Source organism: Borostomias antarcticus (genome assembly GCF_949987555.1).
Source record: "Borostomias antarcticus genome assembly, chromosome: 16".
NCBI classification, from domain to species: Eukaryota; Metazoa; Chordata; class Actinopteri; order Stomiiformes; family Stomiidae; genus Borostomias; species Borostomias antarcticus.
Window position 1 is genome coordinate 14,810,925 of NC_140249.1, and position 24,115 is coordinate 14,835,039.

At 46.5% G+C, this 24,115-nt stretch overlaps 1 protein-coding gene across 1 annotated transcript; it reads right to left on the minus strand.

The window, feature by feature from the left end:
* Nucleotides 1-7,803: 7,803 nt before the first annotated feature.
* Nucleotides 7,804-18,727, minus strand: LOC311319210 (excitatory amino acid transporter 2-like; the record flags this gene model as incomplete). The annotated part of the gene is made up of 10 exons (XM_084450694.1): nt 7,804-7,875; nt 9,712-9,946; nt 10,641-10,775; nt 11,536-11,730; nt 12,302-12,535; nt 12,775-12,901; nt 13,191-13,341; nt 14,011-14,261; nt 14,937-15,089; nt 18,598-18,727. The coding sequence occupies 10 exons, from the start codon at nt 18,725-18,727 to the stop codon at nt 7,804-7,806; spliced, it is 1,683 nt and encodes a 560-aa protein (XP_084306820.1).
* Nucleotides 18,728-24,115: the final 5,388 nt, after the last annotated feature.

Genomic DNA, 24,115 nt, shown 5'->3' on the forward strand with positions numbered 1-24,115 from the left:
TTTGAGAGTTATTTAATCAAATGCAGTACCTACGGGGGTTACCAATTGTGATAGACATTTGCAATAGTCCGAGTGGATATTGTATGAATCAACTTGATGTATAGCATTCAAGACTGTGCATTTTAAATACCTTTATATGATGTGAATTAACATTGTATGTACAAATAAAGTCATGTTGAATAGGGCGGGATCGTATGGACTATCACTGCATTTTGAAGAATTGCATTTTGCTGAGGATGTTCCAGATGATTGGAGACAGCTGCAGTAGAGTACACCCTGTAATGTAGGTGAAAGCAGTAAAAAGCATTCAAACCTACAGTAATTACAGTCTTTAAAGGAGTAGTAAAGGGAAAAAATCATGTTTAGCCCTGTTTTAAGGTTACTTATGATCATATACAATGGTTCAGATCAAAAAGTTGACAAAACTAGCACTTTTGAGAAAGTCTGATAATTGCTCTACCACCGTTTTGGTCATACAATGGATGTGGGTGGGCACCTTGAAAAATCATTCAAAAAACATGTTAAACTCTCAATTTCAAAGACAAGAAACTCACCGAGGTGTTAGTTGGCGTTCTGACATATAATTTGCAATAAAGTAAGATTCTAGTTCATCTGGAAAGGCTTTTTTAAATATTTAGCATAGAACTATTTAGTCGCAGCACATACGTGTGTAAACTTCCGCAAACTAGGTAGCCTAGCAACATAAACAATAACAATAGCTACTGTAAGTAGTTCCGCTTCCTGAATCCCCTCTGCGGATTGATCTACACATCTACAACGGTCGCGTCAATACAAGTCAATGGATTTCATAAAATGATCAATAAAACCCTACAGGATTCATACTTTGTGGCGAATTTGATGTCAGAACACCAACAAACACCAATTACCCCCTCGGTGAGCTTCTTGTCTTTGAAATCGAGAGTTAAACATGTTTTTGAAAGATTTTTCAAGGTACCCAACCACATCCATTGTATGACCAAAACGGTGGTAGAGCAATTATCAGACTTTCTCAAAAGTGCTAGTTTTGTCAACGTTTTGATCTGAACCATTGTATATGATCATAAGTAACCTTAAAACAGGGCTAAACATGATTTTTTCCTTTACTACTCCTTTAACTGTACCCATAGCAGCCAATCACACCCTCTTGAGGGGTGTTTCCTTTCACAGAAGAGAAGGATTTACCCACAACCACGGAGACGCAGACGCTCAGTTACCTGACAGCGATGGGAATAAGGACAGCGACACCACCAGCGCACCGGACCCCCGTCTGAGAGGTGGTCCGTTTGGGACAGAGGGAGTGGCGGCCATCTTGTTTGTGCGGCTGCCCTGAGCAGCGCGGGGAGGGTGGTGAATGTGTTGAGGCTCGGCCCCGGAGCGCCAGGCTGCGCCAGCTGCATACTGATCCAGGTGTCTGTGAGCGCACGGCCCCACAACCTCAGATGACTCCTTATCCTCCTCCTGCCGACTCCCTCTCTCCCAGACTAATTCAACCACTCCTATGTGTTGCTATGGTAAATAACCGGATGCCAATCCATGGTCTTGCCTCACGTTGCCCGTTTTTGCTGTGGATTCTGATTCACACTGAGGGAAAAGGCTAGGTGAGCTTAATGATGAATTAACACGATTGTTGATGAACCAGTTTGTAAAGTAATGGATTACGTAAATAAATGTATATTGAGGAGCTTGTGGTGTTCATTCAGAAATCATAAAATACAGAAAGTGTGTGTGTAGAATGTGTGTGTGTGTGTGTTAGAGAGAGAGAGAAAGAGACAGAGACAGAGGAGAGAGAGAGAGAGACAGAGAGAGAGGAGAGAGAGAGAGACAGAGAGAGAAACAGAGAAAGAGAGAGAGACAGAGAGAGACAAAGAGGGAGAGAGAGAGAGAGGATGAATACTGGTGTGTGAAAAGAGAGTATGGTTGCCATGGTATCCGGGTCATGATGCAAGAGCATTTGAATCCAGGCAAGAGAGAGAGAGAGGGAGAGAGAGAGAGAGAGAGAGAGAGGGAGAGAGAGAGAGAGAGAGAGAGAGTACGAGACAAAGACAGCCGACGGTCATTTTGAAAGATGGAAAAGGCTTGTTCCCCGTGTATAGCTCACAATTATTTATTACCATAAAAACATAAATAAGTAATGTGCATATGTTAAAGGTCCTTGTTTTCTGGGATGATAATGTATGTGTGCCTGGCTTGGAGTCGGGTCGCTCTAGCCTTCCCAGAATTCCTGACAAAGATGCGCCCAGTTCTTCCGGCCTCCTGGTGGTCTGGGTCCTGACTGGTCTGGGCCTTCTCCGTCCTCCTCAGAAGGTCACTGAGGAGGTCCCATGAGGAGACGCAGCCGAACTTAACAGGAGTCGATGGGCTTAATTGGAGCAGGTGTGTCAGAAACTGCTTGGGAAGCCATGGAAATGTTTCTCCAGGACATGGCAGCCCTCCTAATACAGTATTCAATGCCTTGTTGACAACAATGCGATTTGAGCTCATCCTCTGTTAGTCAGTCTCTCTGTTGGATGAGTCTGCCTCTCTGTTGTATGAGTCTGTCTCTTGTCTCTCTGTTGTGAGTCGGTCTCTTGTCTCTCTGTTGTGAGTCGGTCTCTTGTCTCTGTTGTATGAGTCTGTCTCTTGTCTCTCTGTTGTATGAATCTGTCTCTTGTCTCTCTGTTGTATGAGTCTGTCTCTTGTCTCTCTGTTGAATGAATCTGTCTCTTGTCTCTCTGTTGTATGAGTCTGTCTCTTGTCTCTCTGTTGAATGAGTCTGTCTCTTGTCTCTCTGTTGTATGAGTCTGTCTCTTGTCTCTCTGTTGTATGAGTCTGTCTCTTGTCTCTCTGTTGTATGAGCCTGTCTCTTGTCTCTCTGTTGTGAGTCGGTCTCTCTGAGGGGAGAAGTAGGAAAGGGCAGTCATCCTTATTAAGGTTTAATTGGTGATTCACCCCAGGGCTCATATACAGCAAAAGGCTTCAGTAAATAATGAATGTCTTTAGTGTGTGTGTGTGTGTGTGTGTGTGTGTGTGTGTGTGTGTGTGTGTGTGTGTGTGTATCCATAACCTCCGCAGCAAATATCAATTAACCTAAAGCTCAGTCAAGTGCAGTTCCCATATTTATCTTCATGCAAATAAGGACAGACCACATTTAGTTATGAATCAACATTTATTAGTTATCATAATCTTATATGTACACCAAAGGTACAACACTTATTGATATGTATGAACATCATTTTATGGATACCACAGATCTGGTAAAGAAAAGAATTCATGTATTTTTTGTCTTTATTTGTATTTTCTTATATTGTATCACCGCTCACACGCTCTCTCTTTACATTGCCATGACAACAGCTTTACAACGCCAGGAAGGTCGGGCAGCGGTGCGATTCCCGCGTCTGCCCGGGAGCTCTTCAAAAAGGCAGACACTTCTGTGGAAAACACACTTTAACATGTACTGGCTTGTCTTAGAAACACTGTGCCAATCAATTTCTGTGTTATTAGAACATTTACGCGGCGTATTTGATTAGTTTCGGTGTTTGCATACGTTTTTGATGAGATGAAGAGAAGAGAAAAGGCAAATTGACCAGTGTGTGTCTGGATGTGTCTCTCCAATGAAAGACATGGATGTTTGGTGTACAGTACATATCAATATCTTGCAGCAGTAACACATACAAGGTGCAAGACACAAGATGGCTGACACTGTATTCCACTCTCTCTGGTAAAGTCAAGATGATTCTGGGAATGGGAGATCGCCTGAGGGATATTTGTAATATATTGTAACAGACTTTTAATTACATTTGATTCTGAATCCCAACTTGAAGGTTTTGCTTTATGCATCAGTATTTTGTACTTACTGCATATAGTAAACGCAACCTTCTCCTCTCTTTCTGCAAACCTGTCACATACCTCCCACATCACACTCAGCTCTCCTCTAACATGGACTCCCTCTGTCAACACAGACACTTTCCCCGTCTCTCCCCAGTGGCTGCAAACACTTCAGAATCATTGTAATCTCTGGGACATTCTGCATGGCCATTGAACAGAGCAATTATATAGATATTTATGTACAATGAAAATTAATGCACACAACATATCTTCATGGAACAAACATTCAAAACGCTTACATTAGATAAAAAAAAGATATTTATATATTGATGTGTGACAGGTAAGTAAGACTGCTAGTTAACAACTATTAGAAAATAAAAAAACAAGCAATTTATTACACGTTCCTTTCTATACATTTGATCTAATCTACTTTTATTTAGAACATAGATGATATTTTTCTAGAGGATTACATTAAAAAAAAAGTCACAGCAATGAATCTCTAGATCTACATACTGTACCATGTCAACGCCTCCAAAATAAAACAAGAAAAACGAAACATCTGTTACCTACAATATATACACAAAGTGCAAGGAGGCACTTCAATATCATGCTTTTTAAGATAGTGGTGCAAGAAAATAATCGTTTAAACTTCATGCTTCTAAAACTGTGAGTTTGAACATATAGCGGTCCAACACTCAATCCCTCATTGGTGACATCATGAGCTCACTTCCTGAAGGTCACAAGGTGAAAGGTCGGCGCTGGAAGCCTCAGGGGGCTCAGTGCTGTGGTTTGCAGCGTACTGATTTCATGTCGTAATGTGGTGAATGCCGTGACCTTCCAGGTTTAAGAGTGTTTGTGTGTTTTAACAGTATTGTGTGTGCTAAGGGGAGTAAGTGTGTGTGTGTGTTCATATAATTGTAGTGCCCATGCTAGAACACTGTGTGCTGTGTGTAGAGAAACACATTGTTAAACTAACTCAAAAGCAACGTGGCGTTGTTCTTACCGAGAAAGTGGTTCATGTAATCAAGGGAAGTGTGCTGCACTATGAATGCATGTGTTAAGTGTTCTAGTGTTACGTTAATCAGTGTTGTCATGACGGTGTCAAACTGACTGCAAAGTTTGAAGTTAACAGCTTCAAGGCAAAGTTGTCGTCGAGCAAAGTGAACAGAGCGATACAGGTGAACAGGACACGACACTGATAAAATAAATGACATCTACACCTGTACGAACGTCTCTTCTGCACAAAACCTCACACGCTCACATACGCTCCGAAAAACGGTTAGCCGGCAGTGGTCTAGCAGTGTGTGTGTTCTGTATGTGATTTCATTAAGCTGTTTGGTTCCATGAGAGACGAGACTGACTTTCACTACCTGATAGTTGACAAGTTTGGAACAGGCATTTTAGGCGGTCATTATTCTGCTCTATAGACCCTCTTCTGTGCAACGTCATCATCCTGTTTCGAAATTGCGCACGCATCGCTGTAATGAAACCTGTCAATTCATGGGTACCAAAATGTAGTCCTAGACCTGCCATCTTTGTGTTGTCCACAGGTGTATCAAGTGGTCTAATTGGCTCTAGTGCAAAGAATCCTATGCAATCAGACAAATTGACACACCTGTGTAGGGCACAAATATGGCAGATCTTGGACTACATTTGGTACCTGATGCACCTGGTGGCAACGAGTGTTGCACATCCGTAGTTCATTCTTTTGTTGCCAAAATGCGCGCGCACACTTGTTTACCAACAGTAAAAGGGTCTATACATTGTGGTCCAACAGCCAGTTATGTCTGACGAATGCACAGCTGCAGCATCAAGGGTCAGCAAGAACAGTCAGGAGCTATGGAAGCAGCGGGCTGTGGTTGATTCCTGTGAAGGAGAGCCCACTCCAACGCTGCATACAAACAGTGGGGAATATTCTCCTATGGTGCTATGCTTCCATCTGGCCACTAGTTGTGCTAGGGAGTCCTGTACTTACCCACTGCTCATCTAGCGTTGCTGTTTCAGGCTTCTTTAGCAGTCAGTGGTGTTCTGTGCCATTTGTTCACATCTTAGGATGTATGTTTGTGCTTTTAGATAATAAAAGGAAGCCGAGGATAACTAATCCCCTGGAATGTCAAGATCGGAGAGGAAGGGGAGGAATGTGTGCTTATTCTTTTCATTATCTTCAATAATTATTGTTAACTTTTGAAAGGTGAATGGGGAAAGTATATCTCCATTATATAGGTGCAATATAATACAAAACTTTATCTTTCAAAAATAATTAGGCAGCCATCAGTCACTGTTTTATGTTTATTTTTTTTAAGTCAAAGCTTTCAAATGCAAGCTGTGCTCAAGAAAGGGAAATGTAAACGGGCTGTTTGAGAACCTGTCAGTGTGCTCTCATGAGCAGGTAAACATGTTAGTGTTCAGTGAAACTCTCTCCCTGCCAGAGTTGGAGCTGAAGCCTGAGTATCTTTCCTTTTCCTCGCTGGGTTCTTTCAAATGTCACGTGGAAGACGGTCGTTTCCAAAATGGGGCGAGTATGTGCATGACTTGTTTTCATTTAAATTTGCTATTGTGCTTTTATCAGTGGCTCAATACATTTTCTATTTATTTTTGAAGTGCCAGTACTTTATTTGTGCTATAATTCCAGCTTGTAATCTATTACAATATCAACAATATTTCATTATGTTTCATTTAGTTATCATAATTGCATCTGCACATTGAAGTGACTAGACTTGATGGATTTTGTTCTTATCTGGAAACAGCCTTAGCCTTTCATTTGGAGGCTTTGCAGTACTCAGCTGTAGAAACCAGGCAGACCATCCCATAGTGACTGATATTAAGGAGTTGAAATGACTGAGACCCCTAGCGCTCTGGGACTCAGGTAACAAATGGACTGGGTGTCGTGTAAGAGACCAAAAATAAAAAACGGTATTGATGACTGTCAAAAAAGTCACAGAGGCGTTTCAAAGGCCTCTGTGGGTTGATTGATTTTGTGCCTGTTTGGTCCTTATACTTAATCATGTCCTCATCCCACACACAGCCATTCACACACACCACACCGACAGTATCAGCTCACACTGCTGGCGACGTTGAAAAAGTCCCTGTCCAAATACCGTAGATAAATATTACACAAAGGGGTTCTGTATTCTTATGTGATTTGTGCTTTTAAGTTCTGGAGAACATGTGCTTGTGGAATAAGGCTCAGGTTTTCCCTGTCCTTGTCGGTCAGTGCCTCTGTGTTCTACTGTTACACTGCCCTGACGCACCCTGGGGATTATGGGTAGTGCTGGGCAACATAGACAATCAGATATTTCACAAGGGCATTGTTAGGGAAGGGTCAAACAGTATCCTGTGAGATAAAAGGGGTCAGAGGTCAAGGGTCAGGGGTAGCTGCCTATCGCTGTGCCATAAGTGATAGTAATGACAAGCTTGTAACGTAGTGACGTTCGGCGCAGGCGTTCTCTCAGTCTAAGATGACACACAATTCATCATCTGCCACAAGACTGACAGACTGCCCGCGTCAACCTCAAAGCTACACTGTGAACGATTACTGTTTTGTTGGCCGACCGCATACTAGCCCACCCTCCATACTCATTCCAGCCCTCCCTCCCCTGACTCTTTGAACGCAGTACTCTTTTAGAAACAGAATGCATATTTCTAGAAATAATTTAAGTAACGGTTTTGTTTGTTTTCTCTTCTCTCACTCCCAAGCCTCGATGTCCGTCGGTTGTGCAAGTGTTTGCTACATAGCACAGAAGAGTGCTCTAAAAGGCTAAAAAGTCCTCAAACCGTTATCATCTCACTGTTAAGTGAATTAGTATTAGTTGTCTCAGTCAGTCAGACAATTAGAAACACTGTAAAGGGACTCATAAAATAAAAACTAAAACTAAACTACAGTACATAAAAAAACAATTAGTAGTTCTGTTCGCGTGACTCTTTTTTTTCATTCCCTCTTTTTTTTCAGCAGACAGGAAAGCTTGTGCAGCTCGCCAGCAGTGGGTCTGTGGGCCGCCATTATTCCCGTTTCCATGGCTCCTCCTCTACAAGCGTGCACTCCGCAGCTGAGCCGTTAGTGGCCGAGGTTACCTGCAAGCAATCAGCAGCAGATCTAAACACGGGGTCCTGACCACAGGCACAACGCAAGCTTCTCCACCATCTTCGCTCAGCGCTTTTTGGAGCAGAGAGACCAGCGTTGCTCTCTGAAGAGCAAAACAGATCCAGCGCTCCAATTACACAGCGGCCACAGAAGACCGAGGGCGTCTGGGAGACCTTGACCACCACAGATGATCATGCTGACGGTAGCTTGACGATCTTAAGCACTGGTACATTTTACTGACCTGAGATCAAGCAACACAGTACTGTCAATCCACTCAACCTCAGCGTGCACTGGCATTACATAGAATCTGTACAAAAAGCTCATACTTTCCAAGACAAAATAGAAAACATAATACAAAACACAACCAAATGCATGCTACGGTATGTTACACATTAGTCTGTATATGTTATTTGCAAGGCATTTGCGTCTACTACAATGCTTTGGATGAATGTTAGAAATGTTATGTTCTACTGTACAGCTAAAACATACAGGCAAGACATAAAGCAAGGGAAAAAAAGGAAATAGCAGCCTTCATGCCATGTTTATCTGTAAATCACCTCTAATGGACGGATTCAGATCTGTCGGGATTGAGTTCCTCTGGACGGACCGCTAGTGCGTAAGGGGCCTTAGTGTTGCTAGGCAACACCCCTGATCCCCTGGTAGACGGGTTGATGTGAAGACCCTTTCATAGCCTGCCTGCTGTCACAGACCACACGCAACATGGATGCCCATACATCGCCATGTCAGCTGGGATATAACTTGCTTTATTCAGTCGAAAGCTGGATTCAAAGTGTTTATGGGCAGCAGGGGGAGAGAAACTGCCTCCTCCATTTTCGCGAGATACGTTTCTCATGTGGGCATAAATAGCATCTGACTGTTAATGACTCACCCCCAGTATAGGAGGTGTGCATAGAGAATATATGCAGTGCTAATTAGCGCCCTCTCTCTCTCTGTATGTTAACACTCTCTCCGTTTGATCAAATTCCACAGAAATTCCTCTGCTTTCAAAATCCAATATTTATCCCCGGTATTTGGAAATCATTTTGAGGGCATCACAGTGAATGGAAAGAATCCATAGCCTCGTAAGCCCTCAAAGGGTAATTGGATCACAAATTGATAAACGAAGTCTAGAAAACCAGCAGGGGTAATCCTGCCTAGCCTGCTCTGAAACAGATCACCAAAGACCTTAAGCGCCATAATTTGACAAGGGATTTGGGGCTGGTGATTGGGCGGTGGCACTACAGCTGTGTGGGCAGAGGGGCGTGGCTCTTCATGTGATTCCATCAGGTCCCAGTCAGGATTAGGTGGCTTTGCCTTTCTCTCTTGGCCAGTCTCAGCCAAACCCATCAGGTTTATCACAGGAGGGGATCGGACCATGAGGCCAAAACCAAGGCATCTCTCCTGTCCATCCATGGTCGAAATGACCCATTTGAGAGCTATGGTCTGTTACCATTCTGACCTGTATTTGGATATATTCTGTATTGTTCCAAATGTACTGTAGTTTGAAACCACATCACTCCCATGATAAGGTACTGTTGTAATACCTGGCACATTTTAACCACAGGTCAATACTGAGTAGTCCGCTCATATAAATCTATTCCCAGAAACACATGGCACAAATGCTGCTATCCCAGGCATATGCACATTGAAATATATACACAGGATTTTAGGGTATTTTTTAGTGTTTCTTCTTAAAATAATTGTGTATGTATTTACATTGACATATACAATCATGCAAAAACTCAAGAAAAGAATGATACAGGGCATGCAGAGCGACAAGGAGGGTGTTATATCGAAGTCTCTATGTCTGTAAGCGTTAGAGGTACCTTGCACTCATCTACTACGACTGAATTGCGAGCGGCACTGACGCACTGGTTGGAGTTGTTTTCGTGGTGGTTCTTCATGTCATCGTAGTAGGACTGGGTCTTGTTCATCAGCTCGATGTCGTCTGACTTGGCCTGGTGAGCGTCCAGCTCGTCCAGCTCGGCCTTGGACAAGTGGTACACGATGCCCGCTCCGTAGGAGTCTCCCACGACGTTGACCGAGGTGCGGAACCGGTCACTGTGTTGGGAGGAAGTGGTAAGAGGAGAGGAGGATGGAGGTAGAGAGCACCAAAGGTTAAGGTCAAACAACAATGGATAGAGAATGGTAACCCGACACGCCAGATGGTTTGTTCCACTCAACCATCTGGGAAAGCTCCGTTGGATACCGTTTGGAAAAGGGCGGGGACTTTCAAAACTACTCGGCAGGTGATTGGATGAACCATCTGTCTGTCACCGTCTATCACGGGTAAATCAAACTCTTACCCAAGCCAGACGGGAGAAGAGTGAACACATATTTTGTGCAGAGAAAAGCCTTCGGTACCGTTCTTTGCTTTTCTTTCTATTAAGAAATACTCTCCAGCTCAGATACTGATGCTACAGCAGCATCTACGCTAACCTCCGCTATCGCTGTTTAAAAATGAACATTTGCTTCTTGCTGTCACACACCTAAACCCCCGCTAGCTGCTAGTATTTCCTCAAAGAACGCTGACTGGCAAACGGATCTCTATCGAGCTTTGCCAGACTGATGAGCTGAGTGAAACAATGTGAGCTCGCGAGATCAGGATGGTCTCACGAGTGAGAGAATGGACCAAGAGTTGAGAAGGGATGGACCCCCCCCCAAAAAAAAAAAAAAAAACATTATGCATTATTATGTCATATCAGGTGTGATGAAAGCACGGTCAGCGCTGAGCCGATGACCAGGTGAGACTCACAGGAGCCAGTCGACGGCCACCAGCAGACTGATGTCCTGGGTGGGCAGCCCCACAGCGGTCAGAATCAGCAGCATGGTCACCAGGCCAGCACTGGGAATACTGGCCGCGCCCACACTGGCCAGGGTGGCCGTCAGGCTGCAAAGACATGGGAGAGAGAGGATTTACACTCATACTGGGCCTAATACTTCACTATACAGGGTTGGACCGTTTCAGTGAGAAAAGATTACAAGTAAAATTAGTTGTTTTAGAGGGTTGGGATGAGGAATAATTCAGAAACCCTTTTGCCTACGAGTGTCAATTGCTAACAGAGTTTCATCCTCCATTTCATATGAAGTGGAATGTGGATGAGACCAAATATGAGGTGCATCCATATTGACAGATGTTTAATAGGGAGATCTACGGGCTGAGAGAATGACAAACTAAAGGCCAAGGACTGTCTCTATCAACATAAGTACCACTGGGGTACAGACACTCCAGGAAATGCATCCATAATCAAGTGGTATCTCTCTGCCTCTCTAGTGATTTACACCACATTAAAACTGTGCTACTGGTGACTTCAAGGTAATATGAGTTAATTTTACATTACATTACATTACAGTCATTTAGCAGACACTTTTATCCAAAGTGACTAACAATAACTGCATTTAACGTAGGAAAAGCCAATGTACTACTACTTGCCAGAACTCATAAGTGCATCTTCTTTCTAAAACAAGTGACTAAGAGCATAATCTAGTGCTGAAGGCAAAGTGCAAGAATAGCAATCTTAAATACACTAGGTGCTTAAGAGGGAGGATTGTTGTAGTACTGCTTGAAGAGGTTAGTTTTAATTTATACCAAAATGAAAATCCCAAAGTGTTGCCTAATGTAATCCTTAGGGGGTGAATCCTCGCCCTACCTGACGGTTACGATCTGACCAGCATCCAAGTCAATGTTGTTCATCTGAGCGATGAAGATGGCCGCCACGGCCTCGTACAGGGCGGTTCCGTCCATGTTGATGGTGGCGCCGACAGGGAGAACGAAGCGGGTCACTCTCTTATCAATGCCCAGGTTCTCCTCCAGACAACGGAAGGTGACCGGCAGAGTACCGGCACTGAGAGAAGAAGAGAGAGAGAGAGACAAGTGAGTGAACTGAGATAATGAGTCTCTCCATCTCTCAGTGAGAGGATAATAGCTCAATTTCAGTTAGTTTTACTCATCATATCATGAAACAAGCATGTTTAAATGTATTTAAACAGAATAAAAACTGGTTAAAAGACTACAAATCAATTAGTCTTGCTCACCAGATGTAGGTTTTGGGGATAAGCCATTATTTTATTACTGCCCAATCAGATTCAATCCTAGACTACATGAAACAACAACAACCTGGCAACTGCTCCGCCCAAGACGATTGTGATTGGTTTAAAGATATACAGTGACCCCCCTCCCCCCACCCCCCGTCTCTGAATGGTAATACGCACAGATCGACAGACCTTGGATGTGGAGATAGGTCGCTAGTGACTACAAATCAATCAGCCAGTCAGTCAGTCAGTCAGTCAGTCAGTCAGTCAGTCAGTCAGTCAGTCAGTCAGTCAGTCAGTCAGTCAACCAGTCAGTCAGCCAGTCAGTCAGTCAGTCAGTCAGCCCGTCAGTCAGTCAGTCAGTCCATGGATAATGCCCCTCACCTGGATGCGGTCCCCAGGGCGGTGATCCAGGCCTGGAAGATGCCCATGAAGAAGGTGAAGGGGTTTTTCCTGGTGATGGCAAAGTAGATACTGGGCAGGAAGATGACCCCGTGGATGATGAGGCCCACGATGACGGTCACCATGTACATGCCCAGCTGGCGGCCCACGGTCTCCAGGTCAGCGATGGAGATGATCTTCCCACAGATCAGGCAAGCGATACCGAAGGGAGAGTACCTGAGAGAGAGCAGAGAAGGGAGAGTACCTGAGAGAGAGCAGAGCAGATGGGCTCTCTGGGTGGGAAGCTTTTCGCAAAGTTTAGTTTTTAGGATTATTTTCACAAATACTTGAATAAATCAACTGTGGGTTCATGAATACTTGAATAAATGAATTTAGATGCGTCTTGGGCTTCTGCTCTGTTATTGTAAGTCCATATTCATGAAGTCTATGAATTGCACTCTTGATGCGTTACTGACCACATGATCATGATGACGAGCTTCATCACGATCTCGTTGAGGATGTTGAAGAACTCGAGCATGAGCTTGGCCCTCTCTCCCATCTTCCCCATACAGATACCAAAGGCAATGAAGAAACCAATCAGACCTGTAGCAGACAATCAGAAGACGCAGTCAGAGCTGGGAATGACAGTAAATGTGGGCAGAGAGAAGGATTATTATGATAAGATGATCTGATCAATATGATGATGAGAGAAGCATAGCAGCATTTGGGTGAGGGTATGTTTGGGCAAATGTGGATTTTCTGCAGCGATAAAACAGCTCCAGCAGATCACGCTGGCACAAGTACTGAACTGTTCTTTCATTAAAATATCTCCTTCATTTTATTAAACCACTGATGTGAGAAATTGCTAGCTAGCTAACAGCCCCAAGCCTACCTAAGACGTTCATGCCACTTTTGAACTGCAGCGTCTTCTTGACGATGAACTGGGGCTCCTTGGTGATGTTGGCCAGCAGACCCTCAACGGCGGTGGTGGCGTTGACGTCCTCTTCGATCACCTGCTCCGCCTTATTAGTCACGGTCTGGATCTGAGGAACGCCAACAAAGTCGTTGGATAGTGAGCAGCTTTTAAAATGTTTGGTTTACATCTTAACCTCAAGCTTATTTCAGCTTCCGGATGATGCTGTGTTTGGGATATGGGGATATTCATTCTTTAATGTGTGGGTAGTTATTCATACATTATAGTTATTCATACATAAACAAATATTTTTAAAAAGGTGGAAAAGGTTGAAGCAGTACTCAACCTTTTTACTCTAGTAAAATATTAAAACTATTCAAGATTCAAGATTCACTTATTCACTAACTACTGAATAAGTGAAAAAATTAGTGATTTAAGTTCCAGTAACGGGTGAATAGAGTTCCAATAACATGACTAAGGAACCGGTAGAGTCCCAGCAGCATGACAAAGGAACCGGTAGAGTTCCAGTAACGTGACTGAGGAACCGGTAGAGTTCCAGTAGCGTGACTAAGGAATCGGTAGAGTTCTAGTAGCATGACTAGGGAACCGGTAGAGTTCCAATAGCGTGACTAAGGAACCGGTAGAGTTCCAGTAATGTGACTGAGGAACCGGTAGAGTTCCAGTAATGTGACGAAGGAACCGGTAGAGTTCCAGTAGCGTGACTAAGGAACCGGTAGAGTTCCAGTAGCGTGACTGAGGAACCGGTTGAGTTCCAGTAGCGTGACTAAGGAACCGGTACCTGCTGGAAGCAAGCCTGCACCAGGTTCTCCGGGAACAGGTTCCTGATCAGGTCGAAGAAAGCGTCCAGACTGGACACCTCGTCGTTCTTGAGTCCCTCGCCCAGTTTCTCCTTCAGCTTGGGGTTGCCAGGGTGGATGACCAGCACCAGGATCACTCCCAGGACGGCCGCGATCACCGTGGTGGTCATGTAGTACACCATAGCCCTGGTGCCCAGGCGCCCGCTAGACTTGGCGTCCAGCCCGGCCAGACCTGCGGTCAAATCAACCGTGTGGTTAGCACACCGATCACTGTCCCTCTCACCTGGGGGGTGATGGGTATGATTGCTAAGGTAGATTACTATTCTTGCACTTTGCCTTCAGCACTAGATTATGCTCTTAGTCACTTGTTTTAGAAAGAAGATGCACTTGTGAGTTCTGGCAAGTAGTAGTACATTGGCTTTTCCTACGTTAAATGTAATTATTGTTAGTCGCTTTGGATAAAAGCGTCAGCTAAATGACTGTAATGTAATGTAATGGTGAGTGCTGCTTGTTCTGGATTTCTTGTATTGTAAGTTCAAACAGCACATGCTAACAGTAATCCTATGTTTGCAACTGTGAGAATGTTTGATGCTGGAATCTTAATCACTAAGGGGCTGAATTCCATTGTGTTTAGGCCTAAATATGCCCATAGATCTGTTGTGTACTACTCAGCTGTGACATGAGCAACGAGCACTAATATCCCAAGAGTGCAAAGTCTGTCAAAATGTTTATGTGGACCGTTGTATATTATCATAAATAACCTTATAACACGGCGTACAATGCTAAATATCAAAGTTCTCTTTTAAAAAAGTGATCTAGGTGTCCCAACAGAGGGACAGACGGACGCATGCTGCTGTGTGCGTTGGTGGACGAGCGGCGGCGTCCGTGGCGTGGTGCGGCCTCGTACCCGTGATCAGACTGGAGATGATCAGCGGCAGGATCAGCATCTTCAGCATCCTCATCAGGATGTCTCCGGGGAAGGCGATCACCATGACAATGTCCGGGTGGATGGGAGAGGCGATGCGGAGCAGACACCCAAACACAGCCCCCAGGATCACACCTGAGAGAGACATAGAGACAAAGAGAGAGAGAGAGAGAGAGAGAGAGAGAGAGAGACGGAGAGACAGACAGACAGAGAGAGAGCGAGAGAGGGAGAGAGATGTACAGAGATGGGGGAGAGGGAGAGAAGAGAGGGAGAAAAGAGGGAAAGAGAGGGAGAGAGAGAGAGGAGGTGAGAGAGGGAGAGAAAGAGTCAAGGTCAAAGTCATCGGTCCTTAGGTCGACTGCTAGGTTCAGATTAAGCATGAATGACTTCGTACAGTACCAGCGAATATCAGCATGAATATCTGCAGAAAGAGAGACCATCTGAATGAACCGGATGACCAGGAGAGACATCCGGATCCCAGGCTTCAAGGATAATAAATAGTCTCAATATGTTCTCACCTCAAGTCAATCTTTAATAACTGATCGCTGTTGCTCGTTAATTAATTTAGCAGTCTGGGGCTGTGAGAGAGACTGCCTAGCCTGCATGCTTAGATGATGGGAGAAGATGAGAGAGATACGACTGGAACATAGTGTGAGATAAAAGACCATAAATTAGATCTCTTTGAAGAGAGAGAGAGAGAGAGAGAAAGAGAGAGAGAGAAAGAGAGAGAGAGAGAGAGAGAGCATACAGTATCAGACACTTCTAACAGAGCCTGCAGAAATGTCTGTCGTCTCAGGAGACAGCGGGCTTTCTGGAAAACAGTGAGTTAATGGAAGCAAAATAATTCAACTTTTTCTTCCAACTACAGTGGAGGTTCAGTACACCTCACTGTTGACCTACTGGTAAGCAAAGGCATACCTGTGAAATTCACCCCAACTGGACCGCCAACCCAACCCTAACACCCCCTCAACACCGGACTCACTGGATCCCCGTTATAATCCGTCCTCGAAAGATCCCCCCCACTCCCAGCCCCCGTCCCCCCCCCTCTCCTGCCCTCCTGTCCAGAGAGAGATCTGACCTCCCTGTGCTCCCGTCCCCCGCTGCCCCTTCTGCCCGCACGCTGGCCCTGCGGTCTGTCTGCTCTGTGTCCCTTGACCTCCCGGAACAGCCAGACAAGGCTGGGCCCTGGCCCAAAACCCCTCCACCCCCCCCAGACCGGCCAGAAAAAGGCTAGGCCCCAGCCCAAAACCCCTCTACCCCCCCAGACCGGCCAGACAAGGCTAGGCCCCAGCCCAAAACCCCTCTACCCCCCCCCCCCCCCCCCACCAGCCAGACAAGGCTAGGCCCCAGCCCAAAACCCCTCTACCCCCCCCCCCCACCAGCCAGACAAGGCTACAAACCCTCTACACCCCCCCCCCCCCCCCACCCTCCCTCCCCAGTAGGCTGCACTTCCTTCACAAGGCTGCCAAAGACTGAGACGCCTCTCATAACGACACGCTCTGTAATCGCGTCCCCTTTCAGCCCCCTGAGATCAAGACGTTCCCTTCTGCTGGTGTTCATCCACGGAGCTGTACCCCCCTACCCCCCCCCCCCCCCCCCCCCACAGCTGACCAGGCCCATGGCCTTGGAAGCCGCTCGTTGTTTCCTGTGCAGCGGTGCTTCCGTCTCCCTGACCTGACCCGCTGACCAGGGCTGATCCAGGCCCTCTGACCCTCTGAGCAGGGCTCATCCGGCTCTGACCCTGACTCAACCACTCTGGTGACGGTCCGTGGCAGTTGAAGCCGTGTTGCTAATGGAATCGGTCTTCCAAGTGGCGTGTGATGTGCATTACGTACGTTCACACACACACACACACACACACACACACACACACACACACACACACACACACACACACACACACACACACACAAACACACCAGCCTGGTCGCACTTGGCAGACTTCAGAATTCAACGTTTGTCCATCCAAACGTAATTTCTAGATGGCATCATACAGTTATAAATGTTGGCAGACGACATGGGATAGGCCTTGTTTTTGATTGGTTGTTCTCAGAGTTTTGTGGTTGGTTGTTCACATTGGAACACGTGATAGAAGAGGGGTATACATTTGCGAGCGGTCTTGAGGGTGTGTTGGGTGGGTCAAACAACTTTGGTGAGACAACACCGAGTGCTAAACTAGCTGGCGAAACTAGCAAACAACAACAACGTTTTACAAGCAACTAGCAAACAACACTACTAGCTGGCCAACTAGCTCACATTCTTACTGTCATTATTATTAGTTAGCATTAGCTACTGTTCTTACAGTATAGCTACTGTTGGCATTAGCTAGCTAGCATTAGCTAGCTCGTATTCTAACGCTAGCTACACAAGCACCATCCACATCAACACAGGGGATGGACGTGGACACAGGGATCAGGCTAATTTACGAAACTGGACCCAGTAGTGGAGCTACTCGGACGGCACTTAATGGGCGCGCTGCGCATATCACAATACCCCTGCGGGGGCACGCACGCCTGGAGGCATGCGGGCACGCAGAGGAATTGCTCAATGCTCGCTGCCCGAGCGCCTCCACGCATATACATTATTTTTTATCATTTGTATGATGCCGTCTAGAAATAACGTTTGGAGGCGATGGACAAACGCCGAATTCTGAAGTCTGCCGAGTGAGACCAGGTTGCGCACATACACACGCACACCCATAAACGTTCACAGACGTGTTCACTTGATCACTTATGCCAGTGCATATGCACATACATAATGTGTAATGCACACACTAGATAGCTGAATGCATGAACTATGTGAATCAAGGCACAGTTGTGCTGACCTGAAATAAAAATGTGGAATTTCAGCGTAATCGGCACCTTTTCATGTGTCATTACCTCTCCTTTCACACACACACACACGCACACACACACACACACACACACACACACACACACACACACACACACACACATAAACATCACCACATAAAACCACATTCTGCTGGCCAGTGTTGCGTTCCAGAAGGCAGTGAGCGAGGGTTAGCAGGGTGTCGGAGGCCGGGGGGAGGGGGGGGGGGGGGGGGGGTTGGGGCGGTCACGGTGTTGGTCTGAGGAAGGTCAGGGTTCCTTGGCATCCTGGCGCCGGCAAGTTCCACACAGGACAGTGGACAGTGTATAAAATGACCTAGTCAGAGGTCAGTACCTTCATTAAGGCGTCAGAGGTCAGTGCCTTCATTAAGTCTCCCTGGGCGACTCTTTGGGCTCCGTTTCGGTCGCCCAGAACCTCAAAGGCTGCTGGCGACCGCCAAACACAACAGGCGTAACATCAGTCAGCCAATTTTCACGAATGTCCTCGTGTGGAGTACAGGGAGGTCAGCAGGGGTCCGTCCAGTGAAGGGTCCAGTAATCGGATGAGGCAGCACAGGTGTGCGTTTCAAGCCGATCAGCTGTGCCTCGTCAAAGACACGGCAGAACGACAGGCGTGGACGGATATTTATACCCTCCGGCAGAGGGCGGGGACATTCACCGTACGTACAGTAGATAGAAGACAGAATGAAGGGAAATGCAGAAGAGACGGGGCGGAGAAAGGGAGGCGAGGAAGAGCAGAAGAGGGGGCAGGACAGGAGGTTAGAACAGCCGAGCGATACTGCGATACTGACCGAGGATGGTGAGTGTGAGCAGCATGTTCTTGAACAACTTGGAGCAGATGGTGGCACACTTGGACCTGGGCCGAGCCTCGATGGGCTCCAGGTGACTCTCGTGCATCCTCACCTCCACTTGCTTAGGCATGGTGCTGGTACTGGGAGAGAGAGAGAGAGAGAGAGAGAGAGAGAGAGAGAGAGGAAGGTTATTCACAAATCAATAGAGCATGCTTTAAGCTAGCCTACATTACTGTCACTCCATGCCAGTCAAATTCACAGCATGATTTATAGTGTCCCAACCCATAGTGCACTAGAGGTGACATCGTATTGTGACTGTGACATCATATTGTGTACAGATCGAGTTTACGGACAGAGGGATCACACATTGCATCATAGCACACGCCTGTGCACACACAAAACACTAACCTGCAAACAATGCATGTTTGCACTTTTTCATGCACCGTACACTTTACACACAGCATCGTTTTCTATTGTATCATACTGTTGTCTTTATTATTCTGCTGTTGCTGCTTGAGGAGCCAGAGCCTGTGAAATATAAAAACGTTCCGTTCTTGAGAGTAAGCTCTGATTTACAATAATGTCAAGAAAATACTATACTGTACATCACACATACACACACACACACACACACGTACGCACGCATGCATGCATGCATGCACGCGCGCGCACGCACGCACGCACGCACGCACACACACTTACACACACACACACACACACTCACACACACTATGGGAAATGAGTCAGATGGAGAGAGGAGAGGTGGCGGAAGCGAACATGGCAGTTAGACCTTATCTGGTCCTCACCTCTGTCTCCCTGTCCAGTCTTCCACCTCGCTCTTTCCCATCAGCCCTGCCTGTCACCCCTCATCTTCTGCAACAGCCCTACTCCTTCCTGACAGCCCAGGAATAATGAAGGACTTATTTTAGCAGCCCTGGCACATTGCAAGCTGATATATCATAGGGTGTCATGTAGCTGCCTTAATTAGTGTGACTCGGTGGCAGAAGTGATTTGGTGGCTGTGCTTCCTGCGCTGTGGATCTGTGGATGAGTTCGTTAGTGAGATGAGGCGACTCTCGCTGCCGTCCTGCAGGCAGCCAGGTGTGGTGTGATATGATGTTTCAGTGACGATTGCTCCTATGAGCCAGGGTAAGCCTGGTTTACCCATACAAATCCAAATAAAAAAGCTTGGTTGTTTCAGCCTAAATATTGCCCTCTTATTCGCTCGCTGTCAAATTATTGGCTTTTGTTGATGTGTTAAAAACATCAGTAGCCTGGGCTACTGTAGTTTTCCTGTATGTTATTACATATAAAAATGCCACTGCTCAGCGCCCTTCTGGTGCTGTGAAACCTCCCATCAGGGCATGCTTTCAAAGCACACCACAAAAAATCCTGCGCGCTGCCCGCATGCTTCGTTGGTCCTGGCTTACCCGGTTCTGACCCACCAGACGTCACTACAGTTACGCACTTATTACGTCAAGTAGATCATTTTTTATGCGCATGTCGTACGCTGGTGGTAACTAGCCTGGGTGCTATTCAGAAATGCGCATATCCACAGGCTTTCCAACGGAAGGAACCAATTATAACTAACTAGTTAACTAACTGAGCTGGCTAGCTGGTGCTTTCCAAACCAGAGGTGGGGCTCAAAGGCTTAAGGCTTAAACATGATTGAGGGAGGTGTGAAGTGTGTTTAAATTATGATCTTTACTTCAGATTTCATTTTATATTTTTTTCATAGATCAGTGACTGTTGCCAGCGTGATGTGCCCCGTGTAGGAAGTGCCACTTTCACACATGTATGTTAAATTTTTTATTTTTTTTGGGGCATATTATGAAATATTAGAAGTTTTGAAGAAAGCATACAATATAACAAACAACATTTGTAAGATCACTAAATACTATTAATCTATCAGCAAAGTAGACTTGTTTTATTCCCACCCCCATTACCTGCCTGTCTGAGGTGTGAAAAGATCAACATTTTTGAAGGGGGATGTCTCAGCTATCTGATCTACCAACATTCAAATAAGCCTATTGTCTTCAGCTATCGTCAGATTATAATAAGATTATTATATATACAAAAGTATAATCTGTACTTTCATAATCTGCAAACAACTGAAAATTGACCTTGCTTGACATGAGGCACAAAACAGCATCTCTGACACTCTCTGTCCCACTCAGAGCTGGCCTGGCCTGCTGGATCTAAAGGATATTCAGTCTATTCAGAGAGTGAATGGTAGACAAAGACAGACTGAACAAGGAAAACAAAGTATCAGGGATTCTGACCTTCAATCCTAACCCCTGGGTTCAGCAGGATGACAACACACACACACACACACACACACACACACACACACACACACACACACACACACACACACACACACACACACACACACACACACACACACAGGGTTGCCAGGGGCTCTCAATAGAGTCATTATCAGTCACTATTAAGTGAAAGGGTGTGATTTATAAGACTTATGGCTATTCTTCCAGAGCAGAAAGGACAAGTCAACAGATAGGAGAGGGAAGTAGAGCTGAGGGCGCGAAGACAAAGACCTTTTATTACTTCCTTCCAGTTTCTGGGGCGCTTTATATTGTTACGTAACTGGTCAATGGTAAATGGACACACACACACACACACACACACATACACAGGCACGCGCAAACACACACACACACACACACATAGGCACGCGCGTGCGCACACACACACACAGGCACGCGCGTGCACACACACACACACACACAAACAGACAGGCACGCACACAAACCTGAAGAAAAGAGTGAAAAAGGTAACCCCCCCTCCCCATAATGATGAGTCTGGACTTAACTATAAGAGGAGCACCTGGACTGCTTCCAGGCACCCAGATGGAGGCCCCTCCCCCTCCTATGAGCTCCATACCGAAGCAGAGAGAAGCCGCTACGCGTCAGAACCAGGCTCAGGCCAACATCAGTCATCTCCTCGCCGCCATGACGCTAACGCTCCGGGTCGTCTGGGAAGACGTTCTGTTAATTAACGGCGCTCCAGAGAGTCATGATGAACATGCTCTTTAGACAAAATCCAATTACATTCGGCTCTATGTCGTTAATGCCGTTAATTGAACTCTTGCCCCCCCCCCCCCCCTTCCCCTTCCCTTATTTTTAGTACTGAAAGAGACGAATCGGGTTGTGATGTCACAAAGACAGGAAATGACCTGGTAGTGATTAGCTATAAATGGTCCTCACATTGCTTCTACTGCACTCCCTCACAGCTAGTCAATGATAGATGATGGGTCTATTAATGTGAAATCAGGTGCCGTCTAGTGTGGAATTGACATTACTGTATGTAAGGAGTCAGGACCTAGATTTGTTCGGTTCTCCACCCCCCTCCCACCCCCTCTCTCTCTCTCCCCCTACTCCCCCCCTCCCCCTCTCTCTCTCTCTCCCCCCCTCTCTCTCTCTCTCTCTTCCCCTCTATCTCTCTCTCCACCTCCCCCTCTCCCCCCCTCCCCCCTCTCTCTCTCTCCCCCTCCCTCTCCCCCTCTCTCTCTCTCTCTCTCCCCCTCCCCCCCTCTCTCTCTCTCTCTCCCCCCTCTCTCTCTCTCCCCCTCCCTCTCTCTGTCTCTCTCTCCCCCTCCCCCATCCCCCCCCTCTCTCTCTCTCTCTCCCCCTCCCCCTCTCCCCCCTCCTCTCTCTCTCCCCCCGCTCTCTCTCTCTCTCCCCTCCCTCTCCCCTTCTCTCCCCCCCATCTCTTTCTCTCTCTCTCTCTCTCTCTCTCTGTCCCCCTGATCCTCTTTATTCACGTTCCTATCCTCTCTTTCTCTCTTTCTCTCTTTCTCTCTGTCTCCGTGGTTTCCTCTCTGACATGCTGATCCATCCTTGTTCCTTCCTCCCTCCCTCTCTCTTCCTCATCCTCTTCTTCCTCTCTCCCTCTCTCTTCCTCATCCTCTTCTCTCCAGGACCTCACCGCCAGTACCAGACCCACCACCACACTCCCTCTACTGGGACTGTCTCATAAACCAGTTCATCTCAGCTGGGAATTTAGAAAGTCTTATTGAAGTGTGGGGCAACATCACCTGCAGAGGCTATGTGAGGTCTAGCCAGAATTCACTGAACACAGGGGACCCACCTGTGGAATGCAGTGAATCTGTCCTAGCGTGTGGAAGGTTTTAACAAGGTGAACTACATATACAGCTGGGCTCAAACCTCGAGCCAGACTTCAGGGCTCGGATGACTAATCTAACCGTGCTAGGTTACAGTAAAATTCAGGAATTCTACAGAGAAATGTAAAATACAGAAGAAATAGCACTGTGAACCCCCCGAAGGAGTCAGACCCACCTGGTCTGTCCACTGGTTGAGATCAGAGGTGACATGAGGTCAAACCGAACACAGGAACATCACAGAGTAAACAAATTGGGCTGGATGTCTGTAGCACAACTGCAGATCTGCAAATGAACATGCCTGGACACGCAAAGGCGTGTTCCTCCTCCACAGTGAACGATTTGATGAGCTTTTACCGTGCAAAGCCTCAGTTACTGTAGCCTACAGTATGTCAAATTCACCGTCCATCCAAAGTCAACATAAGACCATGACAAGGTACTAAACCAACCATTTAGCACATACAAGGATGAAGGGAGAAGACACTGAGATCATGGATGATGACTTATACTCACTTCATCTCAGGCGCAGTTCAGATGGGTGCTACTGTCTTGCATGTACTGTCTTGCATTCTGACGCAACACAACAGAATCACAGCTTCTCCACAACCGTCAGGATCATCAAAAAGACCACGCCCCGCTTTTCATTTGCTCTCTGGGACACGGGTCTGTCGGTCTTCACCTGACCTCAGGTCTTCACCTGACCTCTGGTCTTCACCTGACCTCTGGTCTTCACCTGAACTCTGGTCTTCACCTGAACTCTGGTCTTCACCTGACCTCTGGTCTTCACCTGACCTCTGGTCTTCACCTGACCTCTGGTCTTTACCTGAACTCTGGTCTTCACCTGACCTCAGGTCTTCACCTGACCTCTGTTCCCACAGCCATACCGGAGAACCCAGAGAACCCAGAGAACCACGCGGACGCACAGCACAAGAGTGGAGGGAGGAGTCAGCAGACGAGCTTAAGAGTGAAATCCCTCTGGTTTCCATCCCCCCCCCCCCTCCCCCACCTCCCCGCCCCGAACAAGCATGCAGCAAGACCAGTCCCGCCGTCACGGGAGACAGGGAGAGAGTAGGAGCTACATGAGCTGATGCTCACTAATGGCACGGTATGGTCGGGTCTGCTACAAAATGCCTCTTTGTAGATGGAAAAATAATGACTGGCTACAGCTTGTTTATCTGAAGACTTAGCGACGATGCTGACGTTCCCCCCCGATCTGATCCTGATGACAGACAGATGACAGAGGCTCACGCTGATGGGGATTGGGATCCTGAGTGATGACAGGACTCATTTTGTCATTATGTCACACTGTATCAGGGCTGTGCTGCTGCTCTTCTGCTAGACTGCCCGACACTGCCCGGATAAAACTAAGCTGCTCTCC